At 38.2% G+C, this 21,610-nt stretch overlaps 1 protein-coding gene across 1 annotated transcript in view; it reads left to right on the top strand.

The window, feature by feature from the left end:
* Nucleotides 1–21,610, top strand: part of LOC110676379 — a 65,892-nt gene that overhangs the window by 11,265 nt on the left and 33,017 nt on the right. The window contains exons 2-3 of the mRNA XM_021844032.1: nucleotides 12,097–12,193; nucleotides 13,963–17,230. Of these exons, the coding sequence (XP_021699724.1) occupies nucleotides 12,099–12,193; nucleotides 13,963–17,230 (3,363 nt within the window). The 5' untranslated portion in view covers nucleotides 12,097–12,098. The remainder of the gene's footprint in view (nucleotides 1–12,096; nucleotides 12,194–13,962; nucleotides 17,231–21,610) is intronic.

The raw sequence follows: 21,610 nt of genomic DNA on the forward strand, positions 1-21,610 counted from the left end.
GTAATCTCGAGAGACGAGCCGAAGGAGCTGGAACCGGTAAGTAGCGTGGACCCTTGGACCGAACAAAGCCTTAGTGTCCCGGTGACAAGCGGGACAGACGGTAAAGTGCCGGAAGCAAAGTCCTCGAAAAATCACCACCAAAGCACTCAGAGTACAGGGCTTCCCAAAAACGAAAACAGCCAAGGGAAATTCGATGACCGAATTTATTCTGGGCCGTCTAAGAACTCGAACCATTTTGGGCTCCAAGTGGATGTACAATGCCCTGGGCTCGCGAAAGACCAGCAGTGCTCCACAATACTGATGGACCAAAAATCTTCAGAGCGTTCAAAGGACCGGAATACTTTTGGGCTTCCGAAAGACCAATCTGGCTATCAAAAAGATCAAAATTATTCTGGGCGACTAAAAGACCAGAATGCTGCTGGGCCTTCGAAGGACCGGAACTGTTCTGGGCCTCAGAGTGACCGTAACACATCTGGGCTTCCAATAGACCGGAACACATCTGGGCTTCCAATGGACCGGAACACATCTGGGCTTCCAAAGGCCCGAAGTCGTTCTGGACATATAAAATACCGGAATTCGTCCGAACCTTCGAAGGAACAAATGCCTTCTGGGCCTGAAAAAGACCAGCACAGCAGAAAATATAAATAACAATCGAAACATGAAGAGTGAATTACTAGTCCTCTAATGAACATTTATAAAAATGAATACTGATGTTAAATTTATTCAAATAAATCTTCACCATGCCAAAGGTGCAACAGGAATACTTTGTCGAAGATTTTTGAAAGAAAATTTTAGTGTCGCGTTTATTCAAGAACCTTGGGTTAACAAGAACCGAGTTCTTGGAATCGCTGGGCAAATAGGAAAACTAGTTTATGATGAAGGAAACTCAAATCCTCGGACAGCAATCTTAATAAAAGGGGGAATAAAATTCGTACCTATAACACAGTTTATTGCAAAAGATATAGTCGTGATTCGCATGGAAATACCCACAACTAGGGGCAAAACTGAAGCTTATGTAGTTTCAGCTTATTTCCCTGGAGATGTGGAGGCGGTACCTCCACCCGAATTGACAGCTTTCATTAATTATTGTAAAACTAATAATAAACACTTTATCATTGGTTGCGATGCAAATTCCCATCATACAATCTGGGGAAGCACCAACATCAATAAAAGAGGGGAAGACCTTTTTGAATACATATCTTCGAACAACATCGATTTATGTAACAAAGGAAATCAACCTACATTTATAACCAAAGCTAGGGAAGAAGTATTGGACATAACCATGTGCAGTCCTATATTTTCGACGCGTATAAAAAACTGGCATGTTTCAGATGAACAATCTTTATCTGATCACAAGCACATAGTGTTTCAATACAATGCTGGGGAAATAGTTAAAATAGCGTATAAAAATCCCAGGAACACTAACTGGGAGAGATATGCTTCAACAATGCAATCTGAATGTTTATTGCTAAATACTACAATTCAATCAACAATGCAATTGGATAGAGTTGCAAAAAATATTACTGAACAAATAATACAAGCATACAACGTTAATTGTCCTGTCAAGGAAGAAATCTCAAATCGAGAGGTTCCTTGGTGGAATAAAACATTAAATAATTTAAGGAAAAAATCGCGAAAACTTTTCAATAAAGCGAAAATTTCTGGGCAATGGGACCAATATAAAAAGGCCCTTACAATGTACAACAAAGAAATTAGAAAATCAAAACGACGAACCTGGAGATCCTATTGTGAAAACATAGAGAAAACTCCAGATATAGCTAAACTGCAAAAAGTGCTTTCCAAAGACCATTCAAATGGTCTGGGAAATTTAAAGAAAACAAATGGCGATTTTACTGTTAACTCACAAGAAACCCTTGAAATGTTGATGGAGACTCATTTCCCAGGATCAAACTTAGTGGTAAGTGATAATGAAGAAAGTATAAACGTTAACGATAATTATGGGCCGACCGGGACTATAAGATATAATTCGCTTATACCTGATACCATTTTCACAAAATCTAAAGTTGAATGGTCGATGAACTCTTTCGAGCCATTTAAATCTCCGGGAATGGACGGTATATTTCCTGCACTGCTTCAGAAGGGTGGGGAAATACTGCTGGATTCTATAACAAATATTTTCAAAGCAAGTTTAATGTTAGGCCATGTACCAAAAATATGGACCCAAGTACGAGTTGTCTTCATTCCTAAAGTAGGAAAAAGATACAAAACAAATCCAAAATCTTTTAGGCCAATAAGTCTAACATCTACTATGCTTAAAATCATGGAAAAGATAATAGATGAATATATCAAAACAGAATACCTACAAAAGATTCCTCTTAACAGGTATCAGTATGCATATCAAACTAACAAATCTACAGTCACTGCTCTACATAATTTGGTTACAAAAATAGAAAGTACTCTCGATAGAAAAGAAATTGCTCTTGTAGCATTTCTTGATGTAGAAGGTGCTTTTGATAATGCGACATTCAGTTCAATAAAAAAGTCAATGGAAAATAGGCATTTCGATCCTGGCATTATAGCTTGGATTATGGAAATGCTGAAAAATAGAGAAGTATCTGCTGAATTGGGAGTATCATCTATAACAATAAAGACCACTAAGGGATGTCCTCAAGGAGGCGTATTGTCGCCTTTATTATGGTCGCTTGTTGTTGATGATATTCTTAATAAATTGACAGAACAAGGCTTCGAAGTTATCGGTTTTGCTGATGATGTGGCCATAATAGTTCGTGGAAAGTTTGAACATACCATCACAGATTTAATGCAGTCTGCACTAAACTGCATTTCGCGGTGGTGCCAAAACGAAGGGTTGAATATAAACCCATCGAAAACCGTTTTGGTACCGTTCACTCGCAGACGGAAAGTAACTTTTGAAAATATAACAATTGAGGGATGTATTGTCCAATATGCATCCAGTGTAAAATATCTAGGACTTATTCTAGATGATAAACTTAATTGGAACTTGCACTTAGAGCAGGTAATAAGCAAAGCCACTATTGCCCTGTGGGTGAGTAAGAATACTTTTGGTAAAAAATGGGGTCTCAAACCTAAAATGATTCATTGGATTTATACGGTTATTGTAAGGCCCAGGGTAGTTTATGCCGCACTAGTATGGTGGCCTAAAACAAAGCAAAGCACAGCCCAAAAAAAGCTAGAAAAATTGCAACGTTTGGCCTGCATGGCTATGACAGGAGCAATGCGTAGTACGCCATCAAAGGCCTTAGAGGCAGTTCTGTATAAGCTTCCACTACATCAACACGTGCAAATGGAAGCTGAAAAGAATGCACTAAGACTGCGAAGAACAAATATCTTTCTTGAAGGAAATCTTTCCGGACATCTAAGTATACTGAAAGATTTTCAAATTAATCCATTAGTAGTCATGAACGAAGACTGGATGGAAAGAACCCTAAACCTAGATATACCATATAAGGTGGTTGAAACAGACCGCCAAATGTGGGAATCGGGTGGGCCTAGTATTTCACCAGGATCGATTATGTTCTACACCGATGGTTCTAAAATGAGTGATAACACAGGGGCTGGAATAACAGGTCCAGGAGTTAATGTTTCAATACCAATGGGACGATGGACAACTGTTTTCCTTGCAGAAATATACGCCATCTTAGAGTGTGCTTCTATATGTCTTAGAAGAAAGTATAGACATGCAAGGATTTGCGTATTTTCAGACAGCCAGGCGGCTCTGAACGCATTAAAATCCTATACATGCCAATCAAAACTGGTTTGGGAATGCATACAAGTATTGAAGCAACTGGCTATGAATAACCAGGTGTCCCTGTACTGGGTACCAGGCCATTGTGGAATCGAAAAAAATGAGAAAGCTGATTTTCTGGCTAGACGAGGATCGAATACTCAGTTTTTAGGACCAGAACCCTTTTGTGGAGTTTCAAAATGTGTAATACAAATGGAAATAAAAAAATGGGAGCGTAATATGATACAGTCGAACTGGATTGGTACAAATACATCAAGACAGTCTAAACTGTTTATAACTCCAAATAAACAAATTACAGAAAAACTTCTAAACTTAAATAAAAAATCATTCTGTATAGTTATTGGACTATTTACAGGACATTGTCCAGCTAGATATCATTTAAAGAAGATGGGTCGAAGTCCAACTGATATCTGTCGGTTTTGCGACTGTGAGATAGAGACCTCTCAACACTTGCTTTGTGAATGCTCAGCACTATTTGCGCAAAGAAGACAGTATTTCAACAAGGGCATACTGAGTCCTTTTGAAATTTGGCAAGGAAATCCCAATAAGGTAGTTGAATTCATTTTAAGAATCATACCAGATTGGGGTACGTCGCACTATCAGTCAACTGCAGTTACTCTCAATAGTAACTTGTCGTCCTGAAAATATGCGAAAAATAAACAGGGGTATACCACAATAGATCAACTTAATGGTCGCAGTGGTTCAAATCCCAACAAAAGAAAAAAAAAAAAAAACCATACCATCTACCAGAGCTGCGGCAAAACACACGAGCTGGGAATAACTTTTATAGTGATGGGTGATATGCAAAGGCGCGTGATCGGGTGATGGCCGATCAATGAGAGAATGTGCAAGTTGAGGCTCAAAGGCCGGTTCTTCAACTTCAGCATAATAAACGAGCACAGCCACACTCCGGAAGCACTGATGGTGATAAAGACGCTTCTTACGCGCAGCTCGAACGCGAGTACGACAGCTGACCAAGCCACGACATCAAAATCGTTATAGGAGGAAGAATTCAGACCGACTATTGGAAAATCCAGCGCTCACCGGCTGACGAACGAAACCGGCATACGACTAATTGATTTCGCCGCCTCCAAGAATATGGCCATTCGTGGCACCTACTTCCAGCACAGCCTTCCATACCGATACACCTGGAGATCACCACAGCGGGAGAAATGAATAATTGTATCGAAATGAGCAATCAGTTCGATGCTCTAGACAAATTTTCCGAACACCAAATCGAAGCAGCCTCTAGCCCAGGCTCTTTGATTCAAGTGAGGAAGCAAAGAGTGCCGCCTATCGTGGTCAGTTGTTCCGAATTTGGGGGATTTAGGCAGGAGATCTTGAACTCCATTAGGGGAATCAAGGTTTCCTTCCTAATCGCAAAGAAAGGAGACTGTCGCGTTTTGCCGGAAACTCTTAAAGATCGCGAACTTCTTCTCAAACATCTTGAAGAGAAGAAGCACAAATTTTTAACTTATGACGACAAAACTGAACGTTTGTTCAAAGTTGTCTTGAAAGGTCTCTCAAGTGACTATAAGTCACCTGAAGAGGTCAAACATAGTTTGAATGATTTATTTGGATTTTCCCCAATCCAAGTAATCATTATGAAAAAGAGAACCCAATCTGCTATTGTTCGGAAAGGGTTTTCTCAATAATATTATTTAGTTCACTTTAACAAAAAAGAACTAAATAATATTAAAGCTTTAGAAAAAGCAAAACTTATGTTCGATGTCCGTGTGACGTGGGAACATTTCCAGAAACCTGGAGGAAATTACCAGAACCCCACTCAGTGCCGTCGGTGCCAAAAGTGGGGTCATGGTACAAAAAATTGTCGCATGGATGCTAAATGCATGATTTGTGGAGGTTCTTCTCACGCTAAGGACGTCTGTCCAGTGAAGGAAGATACCACCATATGCAGTTCATATGCTCTAATTGCGGGGCCAATCATAAGTCAAATTTTTGGGATTGTCCTTCACGCAAAAGAGTCATTGAGGCGCTTGCCAGACAGATGAAAGATAATATCCGTTACGATAACGGTCGTTTCCGGAATTTGCCTGGTAGAGTATCGAACAATGCTCATTTTTCAGTTAACGATCGCTTGACTAGGAATCATACCCATCAAGAAGATCATAATCATGCTCATTCATAATTCCTACTCCGCTTCTTCGTCTACCGAAAGTTCTAATGGGAAATCATCAGATGTACCCACTTCAAGTGATATGTCTGCCTCTGATTTTAATTTTCTAACTGAACAATTGAATCTAATGATTGATGCAATGTTCAAAGCCACCACTATGACTGAAGCAGTCCAAGTAGGTGTAAAATTTACAAATCAAATTGTTATTGGATTACGTTTTTCTAATGGATCCAAATAATAATTTAAATATTTTGAATTGGAATGCTCGTTCTCTGAATGGTAAAGAGGACGAGCTGTTTAATTTTCTTACAGCTAATAACGTACATATAGCAGTTATTACCGAAACTTATTTAAAACCTGGATCCAAACTAAAAAAAGATCCTAACTTTTTTGTTTATCGTAATGATCGACTTGATGGGGCATGTGGGGGAGTTGCAATCATCATTCATAGGCGTATAAAACATCAACTGTTTACGTCATTTGAAACTAAAGTTTTTGAAACTTTAGGTGTTTCTGTTGACAGATTAGTAAATATACTTTCATAGCTGCCTATTTGCCTTTTCAATGCTCTGGACAGCAAGTTAATTTGCTCCAAACTGACTTGCGAAAATTGACTCGCAATAAGTCAAAATTTTTTGTCATTGGTGACTTTAATGCCAAACATCGGTCATGGAATAATTCTCAAAGTAATTCCAACGGCAGAATTTTATTTGATGAGTGCTCTTCAGGATATTTCTCAATTCAATACCCTGATAGCCCTACATGTTTTTCCTCTTCTAGAAATCCATCTACGATTGACTTGGTCTTAACCGACTCTAGTCATCTTTGTAGCCAATTACTTACTCATGCTGATTTTGATTCTGATCATGTTCCTGTTACATTTCAAATATCCCATGAAGCGATTCTAAATCCTATCAGCTCCACTTTCAATTATTTACGAGCCGACTGGAATATATATAAAACGTATGTTGACTCTAATCTTGATGTTAACATTTCTTTAGAAACTAAACTTGATATTGACAGTGCTCTTGAAACTTTAACAAATGCCATTGTTGAAGCCAGGAGCATTGCAATTCCAAAATGGATTCAAAAAATCCGTGATTATGGACGATGATCTTAAACTCTTGATCCGTCTTAAAAACGTGAGGAGAAGGTAATTTCAACACACTCGCGATCCTGCTATGAACATTATATGGCAGCATTTGCAGAAAGAAATCAAGAAACGTTTTGCAGATTTAAGAAACAAAAAATTTGAAAATAAAATTTCTCAATTGGACCTTGGCTCTAAGCCCTTTTGGAAATTATCTAAAATCTTGAAAAAACCTCAGAAGCCAATACCGGCATTGAAAGAGGAAAACAAATCATTACTAACTAATTGCGAAAAAGCTGAAAAACTTGCTATGCAGTTTGAAAGTGCGCACAATTTTAATTTAGGACTTACTAGTCCAATTGAAAATCAAGTTACTCAGGACTTCGAAAATATTCTCAATCAAGAGAACGTTTTCGAAAATGCCTGTGAGACTGATTTGGAAGAAGTGAGAACTATTTTAAAAAAATTAAAAATATGAAAGCTCCTGGCGATGATGGAATTTTCTACATCCTCATCAAGAAACTTCCAGAAAGTAGCTTATCATTTTTAGTTGATATATTCAACAAATGATTTCGATTAGCATATTCTCCTGACAAATGGAAAAATGCTAAGGTTGTTCCAATTTTAAAACCAGACAAAAATCCTGCAAAAGCTTCTAGCCACAGACAAACAGACGTAACACTGACAAAATTTCCATCGACCACTCATTCAACAATCATTTCAAATTCGCTATGTTACAAATCTCACACCCAGAGACGCGCACATCGTTCTTCTTCGCGTTTGACGTTTCACACTACCGCCATCTGCCGGTCTTGTTGCACGAAACGCCTTTTCGTGTAACATGCTCACCAGATGATGATGGTGTAAACTGGGCGATGGAATTTGAAGAAATTTTTTCTAACTGTTACGTCTGTTTGTCTGTGTTCTAGCTATCGTCCAATCAGTTTGCTTTCCTCCATCAGTAAACTTTTTGAAAAGGTTATTTTGAACAGAATGATGGCCCACATCAACGAAAATTCAAGTTTTGCCAATGTTCGGCTTCCGCCATGAACATTCGACCCCTCATCAACTTTTACGTGTAACAAATTTGATCCGTTCCAACAAATCTCAAGGCTATTCTACTGGCTACTCTTATTGACATAGAAAAAGAATTCGACAGTGTTTGGCATGAAGGTTTGATCGTAAAATTTAAAAACTTTAATTTTCCAACATACATTGTTAGAATAATTCAAAGTTATCTGTCAAATCGTACACTTCAGGTTAATTATCAGAACTCCAGATCTGAAAGACTTCCTGTATGAGCTGGTGTTCCCCAAGGCAGCATTTTGGGACCAATATTATACAATATTTTCACATCTGACTTACTTGAGTTACCTCAGGGATGTCAAAAATCCTTGTTTGCGGATGACACAGACCTCTCCGCCAAAGGACGAAGCCTGCGTGTCATCTGTAGTCGATTGCAAAAAAGTTTGGATATATTTCTTCATACTTGCAAAAATGGAAGATTTCTCCAAATGCTTCCAAAACTCAACTAATAATATTCCCACATAAACCAAAAGCCCTTTATTTGAAACCTTCAAGTAGACATGTTGTCACGATGAGAGGGGTTCCAATAAATTGGTCAGATGAAGTTAAATACCTAGGGCACATGCTAGATAAGAATTTTACTTTCAAAAATCACATTAAGGGCATTCAGGCCAAATGTAACAAATATGGCTATCTTCTAACAAAGCTCGACCCCCACAAATCTGAACAAACGTTTGAAAAGGGCCCAAGAGGTCTTGAGCCTTTTTTTAGAAACGTTGCTGTTGAGCCCTTTTTAGCCCGCTCACGCAAACTAACACCTTTATCAGTAAGATTGGTGTTAGCTCTTCTTGATAGTAGTATTGGTGAGCGTTCTTCTTCTTCGTTCTGGCGTAACATCCCAACTGGGACAAAGCTTCTCAGCTTAGTGTTCTTATGAGCACTTCCACAGTTTTGCCGTTTGACCATTTTTGTATGCGTACATCGTGTGGCAGGTACGAAGATACTTTGTGCCCTAGGAAGTCAAGAAAATTTGCTTTACGAAAAGATCCTCGATCAGTGGGATTCGAACCCACGACCCTCAGCTTGGTATTGCTGAATAGCTGCTTGTTCACCGCTACGGCTATCTGGTGAGCGTGATGGAGTTGAATTGAGCTCAACAGCGTCTTGCAAAGCCAATGTTTACCAATGCCCTTTTGAAATGTTTGTCCGAAAACGAGCAAGGAACTGGCTTGATTGTGTTTGGAAAGATGTGGCCACGCGTTATCGGGTGGCAGCCGATCAACGCAAGGATAAGCAAGATAAGGATAAAATGCCGTTTCTTCAAATACAGCTTTATCAACGTACACTGTCCACACGAAGGGAGATCCGACAACGAGAAGGAGATGTTTTACGCGCAGCTGAAGCAGTTATACAACGGATGCTCGCCACGTGTCGTAAAAATCGTTGTTGGTGACATGAACACACAGGTAGGACGAAAGGAGATGTACAGACCGGTAATCGGGCTGAACAGCCGTACGCCAAAGCGAACGACAACGCCCAACGATGCGTCAACTTTGCAGCCTCTCGTGGTATGTTAGTCAGAAGCACCATCTTCTCCCGCAAAGATATCGCCCTAGATATCACCCGATAAACGAACCGAAACCCAAATCGACCACGTTCTAATCGACGGAAAATTCTTCTCCGACATCACCAATGTTCGCACATACTGCAGTGCGAATATAGATTCTTACTACTACCATAGACTTAAAAAAGTTACTACTTAGTTGTTGTCTGTATGCGCTCAAAACTTTCGACGGGGATCAACTTGCGTCGAAGCCGAACGCCTCTGCTCAACATCGAGCGGCTATGGGACTCAGAAGTAGCCCAAGAATACGCGTAGCAGTTGGAAGTGGCCCTACCAGAGGAAGAGCTGCTTGGCGCCGTCACTCTTGAAGATGGCTGGAGGCACATCCGATCCGCCATAGGTAGCACCGCAGCAGCAATAATATGTTCAGCGGCTCCGAATCAGAGAAACGACTAGTTCGATGGCGAATACGAGCAGTTGAAGAATGAAAAGAATGCGGCATGGGCGAGAATGCTGCAACACCGCACGAGAGCGAGCGAGACACGGTAAAAACAGGCACGGAACAGACAAAACTCGATCTTCCGATGAAAGAAGCGCCAGCAAGACGAACGAGATCGCGTAGCGATGGAAAAACGCGCCAGTGAATCAATTGTCACCAGAGCTGCCAGATGATTTGATAGAAAATCTGTATCCACGAGGTTAAAAAACCTGTGTCCCATACAAAAAAAATCTGTGTCCATACAAAAAATGTTGATAAAAAATCTGTGTTCCATACAAATTGAATCTGTGTCAGAATAAAAATATCTGTGTAATACAGAGAAATCTGTACATGTGGCAGCCCTGATTGTCACCCAACACGCAGCAACAAAGACATTGTCACCTTCTATTCTTGTTGCAACAATTTTATTCCGCAACATCAGTTTGTCATCACTTGAACAGAATATGACAAAGATTAATCACCACGTGCGCAGCGATTTTCTAGGCTTCGCATTGCAGTTTTCGAGAACTTTCTCCGTGTTGGTAAACATTGACACATTATCAAACAGCATCTATAAACAAATTTGGTTTTATGTTTAAAATAACTGATTAATTGCGAGTTGAATAGGTTGCAACAATGTTGTGCTCTAAGATTGTCGTGACAATTTTGCTTTTGATTGTGTCCTTATCCGCAACAGTTGTGACAAACGGTTGTGAGCGAGCTTGCTTTGTTGTTTGTTTTTCATCTATTCTGATGAAAATTTGATTCACTGATCCGCGCTAAGGAATCACGAAAGTTTAATGAGAAGCTGAAGCGTTCGCGCAAAGCCTTTTGTGCTACAAGCCGAAATGTTCAGATATCTTGACGGAAATCTTATCACGAACGAACGTTAGGTGGTCGATAGATGGTTGCAGCACTACGACGACCTTGATGGTGATATGGCCAGTAGTGAAGATGGTATGGAAATAACGTTGGAAGATCTCCAAGAGGTAGAAACGGAGATTGAACGTTTGGAAAACAACAAAGCTGAGTAGGTCAACTATCGAGCGAGCTGCTAAAATACGGTAGAGATGCACTGGCAAGAGCACTCCACTGGGTTATTTCTAAGATTTGGAAGGAGAAAGTATTACCGAAGGAGTGGATGGAAGGTTTTGTGTGTCCTATCTACAAAAAGGGCCACAAGTTTGATTGCGCCAAATATTGTGCGATCACAATTGAGTGCCGCCTACAAGGTACTCTCCCAAATTTTATGTCGCCGTCTATCATCAATTGCTAGATAATGCGTTGGGCAATATTAGGCAGGATTTATGGGCGAACGTGCAACAATGGACCAGATATTCACAATCCACCAAGTGTTGCAGAAATGTCGCGAAAAAAATTGTTCATAGATTTTAAATCGGCCTATGATACAATTAATCGAGATCGGCTATGGCAGATTATGAACGAATACGGTTTCCCGGACAAACTTTTAAGGTGGAAAAATGCTGGCAAATTTGCATATTGTCACTTTTATTCACAGAAGAGAGGATCGATGAAGAGAAATCGATCATGCGACTTACGCTCTTATTACAGCACACGCTTGAATTGCACCATCTGCTGGAGAACCAACCATGGTCCACCTCGCAAATTTTTGGGAGGTTCGGGTTGTTCGGGCTTGTCACCAGAATGTCGCAAAACAACCCAGTGAAAGTGGTTCTCTAAAGCAATCCGACCGGCACAAGACGACGTGGTGCGCAACGAGCAAGATGGAGCGATCAAATTGAAGATGATTTGCGGACCCTTCGCAGAATGCGTAGCTGGCGGCGTGCAGCCATGGACCGAGTCGAATAGAGACGTCTCCTATGTACAGCCAGGCCTTAGCTTGACTGGTACGGTACATTGTACTTGAATACCATAGGTTTCACAATTCAGGAGAAATCGCTTACCTGAATGCTGTGTGTCATATTCAAATTGATCAAACATAAATTGAACATAACCACACCCAAGTTGATACATGTTAAAGTTGATTTAGCTGTAACTCAAATATTTCATTCGTCTACTTTTCTTGTTCTTTTAGACATGCTGCATTATATGTTATTCGTTGCTTTGCTATTGCAATGTTCACAATTGAATAGATGCGATAGTCCAAGAAGCCGGATTGACGTCAAACACAGGTAAGTGCAATATATATCTTAAAACTAAAAGGGATGAGTCAACTTTCATTTGAACTTCAATTTTATTTCAACTTTTTAAAAATAATCAAAAGAAGTGAAATTATAAACTTACTTGCTTGACCGGGAATCGAACCCAGACACCTCAAACATGGCTTTACTTTGTAGCCGCGGACTCTAACCACTAGTCTAAGGAAGGCCTATGCTCTAGCCCAGTGGTGCTCAAGCTGCAGATATTGCGAGCCAAATCACAATATGCCATCAGCGCTGCGGGCCGCAAGGGTAATTCAAATGTTTCTTTAAAAATTAATATGCGCCTAATCTCAATTGATTCAAAAATAAAGAAGAAGATTTTCCCAGTTATTTTGAAACAGATTTATTCCTTCTGATTACTTTTACTTTTTCTTGCTCGAAAGGTTTCATTAGTTTTAACGGTACGAAGCAAAATTAGAGATTATTTACAATAAAAATAAAAATACGACCTATGGACGTTTTTAAATTTTCTTTCAGTCTGTCATGTAAAAATCATTTTAATGACGAATATTATTAGTGATATCAAAATATTTATCGCAGATCCAGAATCGTCATCAGATTTTTTTTAACTTTTGTGAAAGCATTCATTATTTTTGGCTTATAGTCGATTATTGGAAGTATTCGATTAACATTTGCTTCAACAACGATTGGAAAGGATGATTGTGAAATACTTGCAAATTATCTCATCAATTCTTTAATAATATGAAGTCATAATTTTTCCTAGGTTTTGGTAGCACTTACAAAATATTGTGCACTTTTGCTTATGCATTATACCTATTTGAATTACTTAGGCAAAAATCCAGATAATCTACCCTCCAGAGATTTCTCAAGAAATTTCTTGGGGGATTCTGCAAGGAAACTATATTATGTGATTCTTTCAATTGTTCTTGCTGGAAATCCTCCAGAAATTCTCACAATACCTTCACGACTTCTCAAATGATTTCACCAGTGAATTCTGAAATTTCTTTAGGAAGTCTTTCAAATATTCCATCATTCAAGGGTTCCATCTAGTTGTTCCTTAAGGAATGCTTTCGAGAATTTCTTCAGATGTTCATTAAAAAATTCCTCCTGATTCCTTCAAGAATTCTTTGAGGGATTCTTCAAAGGAATCAACATGATTTATTTGGAAAAAATCTATGTTTTCATAAAATACTGAATATGAGTCCGTTTCAAATTTATGATTTGAATATTTTGTGAAAGGATAATTCATTTTCAAAAATTAATACGGAATCTCATTTTACAAGTGGTGCTCTGCGGGCCGCAATCTTGGGCTTCGAGGGCCACATGCGGCCAGCGGGCCGCAGGATGAGCACCACTGCTCTAGCTAAATTCCTGGAAGAAGCGCTGTAGTAATTCTGAGTCTAGTTAAAAAAAATACCTTGAAAAATCCCTGATGGTTTTGCTTTATATTTATTTCAAACATTCCTAGAGGAACACTTTATCAAATTTTAATTTTTTTTCTACACCTTTTGTGCAAGCGCAAAGTAATGCTTATTTGTTTCACTTTCATTAAGCAGATGTATTTACTCCAAGTACTTCTACACATATCAGTTGAAGTATTGACAATATATCGATGATTACGGAAACTACACCCTGATTTCTCCTCCTTCCCCTATTTTTTGTGAATATAAACAATCGGATTTTCTGGTAAATTAAAAAAAATCGTAACGTCCCCAGTGATATCAAAAATGATTTACAACTTCTACTGTAGTAATCTTTATTTTCATGTTTAATTTTAGATATTCTCCTGGTCACATTAAACTGCATTCCCCGCACCAACATTTAGTGAGCCCAATAAATCTACTTAACCCGGACAAATACGAATATTTCACCATCAATAATCAAGGCAATATTATAAAAAGGTTGATGACATCGAAGGAAATTCAAAGCATTGTTGCTGGTAATAATATCAAACAAAGTGTTTTTGATAGACTTGAATCTCCTCACGGAATAATAACGAATATTGTTAGCAGCATAAAGAACGTCCTGAACACAGAGTTGCTTTCAAAACACCAAGAAAATCAAAACGCAGAAAACAATGTTAATAACAATATAGCGGATGTAACGCCGTATGAATCCGCAGACAAAGAACCTGAATACGTTCCCGCTGTACTGAGTTTTGAAATTTCTAGTCCTGATGAAGATGAGGACAGTGTAACAGATCCTAAGCAGCCTGTAATGAGCTGTCCCAATTGTGATGTCAAACAAAATATTACGCCAGAAAGTACGACACAGCTGAAAACAACGGAAACGACAACGAAAACTACCCTACATCACCAAGAAGAACGTGTTACAGATAAAATATCCACTTCAACTCAGAAAACAACGGAGAATATACCTCAGTTATTGAATGTCAAAACTACTGAGAAAGTTTCTTCGTCCGTATTACCTGATAAACCTACAACATCTTACGTAGGAGTTACAGACATTACGCCAACTCCATTTGATAATAATTCAACCGCAACTATATTAATGTTGTTGAAAAATCTCACTGAATCCACTGAAAATGTTCCAGACAGTACACCACAATTGCTAGATGGAAGTGTTACAGAAAATATTCCTGTACTGCTAGAAGAAAATACCAAGGAAGTTGATCATATTACAACTTCTACTGAAAATGTACCGGAGAATACACCAATTTTATTAACAGAAGAACTAGAAGTTTCTACTGAAAAACAAACAGAAAACACTCCGATGTTACTAGAAGAATTTACAAAACAAGTTAATCACTTAACATTTGCAACTGAGAAAGTTACGGACGTAACTCCACAACTTTTAATAGATTTTGAGAAAGTTACAGACGCAACTCCACAACTTTTAGTAGAAACTGAGAAAGCTACGGACGTAACTCCACAACTTTTAATAGAAAATGTAACGGAAATGGTAATTAGGTCAACTGAGCCAACGGAAAAGGCTGTTGAAAGCACAACCCATCAAACGGAAGAATTAACAACGCAATTCAGCACAACGCATCAAACAGATGAAAATCTGTTAATGTCATTCTTATTGAACAACAACCTTAGCAATCAGAAAGAGACTACAATGGAGACTACAGAATCAGCTCAGGTTAGCACATTGCATCAAAGCGCAGATGAAGTAATATCGTTTATATCAAATAAAAACCTGTCAGATTACTCTGATGGACTTCAAACAGATGAACAATACGCGGAAAAGATTATAACTTTTACGTTGCCCAGCACTAATACATTTGAAACAACCACAACCCAAAGTGAAGAAACAGTCACTCAATCCGCTCCACATACTATTTTCACCACATTCGATGACGATTCAGTATCACCACACTACACTACAAAAAATGATTATCAGACAAAACTTGATATGTACACAAATCAATTTGATAAAATCACTGAAAAAGAAACCACTACTGAACTCAATTCGCATGACTTCAAGACTACAGTAGATACACAATCTCACAATGAAGGTATCAGTACATTATTCGAAACAACGAATAAACCAGAGGCAACTACCCTCTCAGATACCCAGAACGCCTTCTACATGATTTTGGAACTTCTTAAGGATGAGAATATGAACGAGGAATCAAGTATGCAACAATATCCACAGCAAAATGCGGTGACCGACTCAAATGAAAATCCAGCAGATGAATATGAAGATGCTGAAGAAGAGGTTGAACAATATTCTACCGAAACATTCGATTCTACCACTTCACAAGCGTTCACCGATGCTATTATCGAAAGCAACGAAATTACAACAGAAGCACCTTACTCAAACTTGCCTGAACTGCTCGACACTACTGCCGTGACTGAGAAATACACCACCACGAATCTGTTCGATATCGTGAATAAAGTCAAGCCAATAAATAAGGTCACTATTTCATGGGAGCCTTCAACTAAAGAAACGGATCCACCAAAGACTACTATCACTACACGTTTACCATCGACGGCCAAGCCAACCGCTAGTACCACTGCTTCTACGACTGCTACTACCACTAGGTTGAAATTGACTCCTTCAAAGGTCAAACCTTCACCATCTCAAATTGCACAACAACCATCCTCAAACGAATTTGTCTCCATAGCGGAAATGATTCTGCGACAAGCCAATCCGGTGCCCCATGCAAACAGTGCGGAGCACGTGGACGTTGAAAATCTTCTAGGTCTACTGTCGGTAAACAGCAAGAATATGACCAGCTATGTGGGTGAAACAGCGACGGTTGCATCTATACTGAAACCATTGAAAAAGCCTCAACCAGTTCAAAATTCAGAAATTGCGGAACATGACGTGTTCCAGTCTTTCTTGACGATCACCAATGAGCTCAAACAAGACAGTCAGGCTGCATCGACAGAGGATGCTGGAAATCGTATCACCAATGACCTCTTCCAAAAACTTGGTGAACCAGAAGCACGTCGCAATACATCATTCAGTGATCAACTAAATACCTTCGACATACTACTAACAGAAGAGTCGTCAGAGTTCCCTGAAGAATCTGATGAGAATGGCGATGAGGAGAACAGTGAAATGAATAACTTTTTTAAACTTTGTAACCGAATTGGCCTTGACATGTACCAATCAATTACAACCCAGAGAGAATTTGAGCAAACAAAAAGCTTCTCATTCTCTCCATTCTCCGCAATATCCATGATGTCGATGCTTCACTTGGGAGCACGCGGCAAAACAGCCGATCAGATAAATAAGTTGATCGGCCTGGACGAAATGACTTCGTTCAACCCACACGTTACATTCCGAACCATTTCTCAGTCGATAGAGGAAGAGAACTCCAACTCCTACTTCGTGCGGATGCTGTTCAGCGATGAAAATCTCGGCAAACTGCAAAACTTTTTCAAAACTAAAGTAACGCAGCTGTATTCCGGATACGCGGAGGAAATATCATTTGATGACAAAAATATGATAACGAACCGAGTGAACCTGCTAGTCAACAACTCTACCCAAGGCGCACAGGCTCAGTTCCTGGAGGATTTCCATATACGAGCGGCACCACCATTATGTTTAATCTCGGCCAATTCCTTCGAGGTAAGTACAATTAAGCTGTTTGAAGCGGTGCATTTTTAAATAAAGCATTATTCGAAAAACCGACGTAGAAAAAAAACATACAAAACAATGTAGTACATTACGTGTCGTACGATTAAGAAACGCCCGAAAACGGAGTCGTTTGTAAACCATTTTTTTTTTAACAACGGACATAATACACTCAGTAACGTAGCTAGGGGGGTGCGGTCCGAACCGGGTGGGCCCCCAGCTCCTAGGGGCCCCAATATAGCAGTGAAGATTTCCATAGCATTAGAAGTTCGACATAGATCGTAGGAAACTGACAATTTGTAGGATCCAAAAATGAGAATGAGTAAGGAAGGATTGGTGTAAATTTGGATCAACGATGTACAGGGGCCCCTTGATTGTCCCTTATTTTTTAATATTTTGAAGCTAGGTTTAAAGCGAGCCAAGGGCCCGGGGAAACCGTGGTTGTGGGCCCCCATATTTCAGGGGCCTTCACAAATATTTGTTTTGTAAGTTATTTTCCTTGTTGTTCGATCGATTTCACGCATGAGAGAACTGAGTCTTCTAATAGCTAAACGCGGCCCTATTGTAGATATTTAAGTAGGCTCAGATATCAATTTTGGAGATGTTGAGTCTAATTACGTCTTTGAATTCATAAATATTTACATCTATATAATACTTCATGAATTCTGATTTATAATCTAATCTACCCAGTTTTGTAGGGCTCCAAAAATCTAGAGTATTGGTGAGCTTTCAACTTGTACATATTTTCTTCCTATCTGAACCATCTCATTGTCATTTAATTTAGAAATGATACAGAGACCTTCTCAATAGTAAATTTTCATGACTTAAAGTCTAAAAATGACCTTTTTTATAATTTCAACGTTTGAGGTATTTCCATAACACTGCGGAACACGTTTTTGTATCCAGCACCAAAATACCGCTATTCACTTAATTCAGGGTTGCTGAATCCATTGCCGTTTTCAGAAATTTCATAGCACGTCTAATTTTTTAGATATTCACTGTAGAAATGCAAAAAATGACTATTTCAGCCAACTTGCATGCAAGTTTGCCAGCTTGTAAGGCAATATATTCGCTTAATTTGCCACAGAATTCAAACTTTATGTGTATAACAATAGGGTAACCAATATAATTTGGACCCCTATATATTTTGGACCCCCTTGGCCATTTTCCTGCAAATTTCTCAATTTAAATCGAAAGACCAACTCAATTTGCATGCTATTTAGGAAGATAGGACTATTCCGCACTTGCATCAACCGTTTGTACAAAGAAAATGTTTTTATTTTATCTGAAATTAATTTAATTCAATCGGTGCATCCATGCAACCGTTACAGAACGTTACACACAGAAATTGAAGCCGTCAGAAAGTTTCAAATGTAAACAAAAACGTTTTTTTTTAATTTCTGTACAAAAAACGTAGACTTTTTTTTGGTTTTCCATTGTCGATCGATTGATTAGACTATGAGCAAGCATATTATACATCCAGTGTCATAGACTTTGTCACCAAACGATAAAAAATGCCGGTGGTCCAAAATATATACTTTGAGGGTCCAAAATGTATTGGTGTGTCCAAAATAATGAAAAACAGTGCTTCACAATTCAATTATTATCGACGTTTTTTTCATGTAGGCCATTTGGGTATTTTTTATCTCGTAGAGGAAGTTTTTCTCTACATTTTGACATGTTATTTGACTTGGTTACGCTGTGCATATAATTAATTGGGACACAAAACTAAAATCTCTTCCTTAGGGGGTCCAAAATACGACCGTTACCCTACTTATCATCAAAGTTTGTAATACTTTCGATACGGAAAAGTTATTTTTTTATTTTATTTTTATAGAAGAAACGAAGAATTTTGTATGGAGACTGCAAGCATGTTAAAAAAATCGGTTCAATCGAAATTTAATCGCGCAATTTCAATCAAATTATGTCTGAAATGAAAGTTCAAGTTTTATTTTGCATGTTTGGTGGATTAGATTACAAAAAAGTATGATAAATTGTACTTTAAATTTCATGTAAACATTAATAAAACCAGTGTTTTATACAACATTGGCGACCTGTAGCTGAAAATTGTGACGTGCTGGAACATTTCTGAGAATGGCACCAGATTCAGCAACCCCACAAGACACGCAAAAATGTCATTTTTGTTACGCTGTGTAATCATACATTTTGTAGAAAAAGTAAGTCAAATATTTCGATTTTTTATTTTTAGATTAATGCAAATATTTTTTTTTATGTTCGAGACCACTTGGGAGTCTCAAGACTGTGGAAAATATTTAGGATACGAACTTGGGTACAAACATTTTATTACAAAAAAAAGTTAATTTTACCATTTGTTTTTTAAATGACTGCGAATCAAAATTAATACAGTCATATTTTTTTAATCATCCAAAAATATCTACCAGAAATCATCCACATTTATTCTCGGGTTACCTTAAATAATTCATCTGGATATTTCTTTATAAATTTCTCCTGGTAATTTATATGAAATTGTTCACTGAATTTTACCAATAAAATTAGATTTCGTTAAAAAAACAAGGAAATATTTCCAAGAATTTGTTCAGGAATTTTTTCAGGAATTTAGCACTTTCATGTAGAAACTTTTCAAAATATTCTAAGCAATAACACCAGGAATTTTTCTCGAATGAACTTTAATATTGCTAGTAATAATCTATCTGGTGTTCCTCTATAGACGTCAATGCATTAAGGGACTTTCAAAAAATTGCCACAGAGGTTCTAAAACATTCTACCCGGATGTTTTCAAGGATTCTTCAAAAATTTCTATAGGAATCATACTAGGAATTTATCAAGGTTTCGAGCATGAATTCCACTGAGAAGACCTTTGAGCATTGTCCTCTGAAAACCACTGAAGGGATTTCTTGAATTACCCTTGGTCAAGGTATATCGTGGTTTTCTAAAGTATTCTTTTATCAATAACTTTAAGCATTCTTCCACGAATTATTTTATTTCTAATATAACCCTTGAGATTTATCTGTGGATTTTTGTGTGCATTCGTCTCAAAAGATTGGTTGGTTGGTTTGACTTTATTAACGAGATTTTTAGCCCTGGGCTAGTTCATCTCGGGACCAACGGCTTTACTTCCCTTCCGAAGGAAGTCGTCACTATAACTTTTTACGTCATAAGTGACTATGTCGGGGATGGGATTCGATCCCAGGTCCTCGGCGTGAGAGGCGAGTGTTCTAATCTTTTTCGATTCGTGCTTCATATTTTTAAGGGAGCCCTTCTTGGATTCGTCAATTACTACATAAAGGTTTTCAAATGATAAAAGCAGTGATTTCTCCAGAAGGATGGTACATAAATTATATCACGTAAAATTTCGACTTTTTTCGACCCCCTCCCCCCTTTGTCACGTTTTTTGTATGAGTCCTTCGAAAATTTTGTAAGGCTTGCCGCGCTTGGCTTGACCACAACACCTCCCCCCCTTGGAGCGTTACTTAATTTGTGTATGAGTCCAGAAACTCCTTAGCGATTCCACTATTTTATCCAGAATTATTTTAAATATTCTTGCAAGATTTCTTTAAGATTTCGCTAATAAGGAGTTTATCGAAAAATCCAAGAATTTAAGGAATTTTGACAGAGTTCCAGGAAAGTATTTTTACTTCAGAAGAATCTCTGCAAGTTTTTTGTTATTCAAGGTATATTTCAAATTTTTCTCAAAGGATACCCCAGACAACCAAAATGTACGCATAAGGAAATCACCTTTTGCTTTATGCAATGCTTACATGTGTAAAGTTTCACTTAGGGTAAATCACCGGTTTTGGCCAGCCTAAGAGAAAATGTCAATACAAATTAAATGGGAAGCCGTATTTACACTACACATATGTATGGGTGCATTTTTATCGGCAGAATTTCTTTTGACCTCTTAATCACGAAACTTTCTTCTGAATGTTGAACGGTTTCGAAATTTTTTTAAAGACTCGTGTGAGGCATATTTTGCAAACCTCTATATCCCTTTCGGGACGGACCATATTTGAGTGATTATTTCAAAATTTACCTTATAAACTCATCATCTCGTAGAACAAAAAATTCTTTATTTTGGCTATTCTATCACTCCATGAACTTTTTAGGGTCAAATTCAGACCAGCACAATTGTGCTGGTCCGTCCCCAAGGCGGTCGATGTTCGAAAAAAAAATATTTTTTTATATTTGTTTAGAAAGTTGTTCAAATCATGCCTTTTTAAAAAATTTTGGACCCGTATTTTTTTATTTCGTCATTAGGGTGCTCTTTCGTGAGATAGGGTGACCCAAAAATTCAGAAATAATTATGTTATTTTTTAATGCACATTGAAATTTAAAAAAATAATGTGCTTTAATTAATATGATTTTTTTTTATTAATGGAACGAGAACAATGTACG

Source organism: Aedes aegypti, chromosome 2 (genome assembly GCF_002204515.2).
Source record: "Aedes aegypti strain LVP_AGWG chromosome 2, AaegL5.0 Primary Assembly, whole genome shotgun sequence".
In the NCBI taxonomy this organism is placed as follows: domain Eukaryota; kingdom Metazoa; phylum Arthropoda; class Insecta; order Diptera; family Culicidae; genus Aedes; species Aedes aegypti.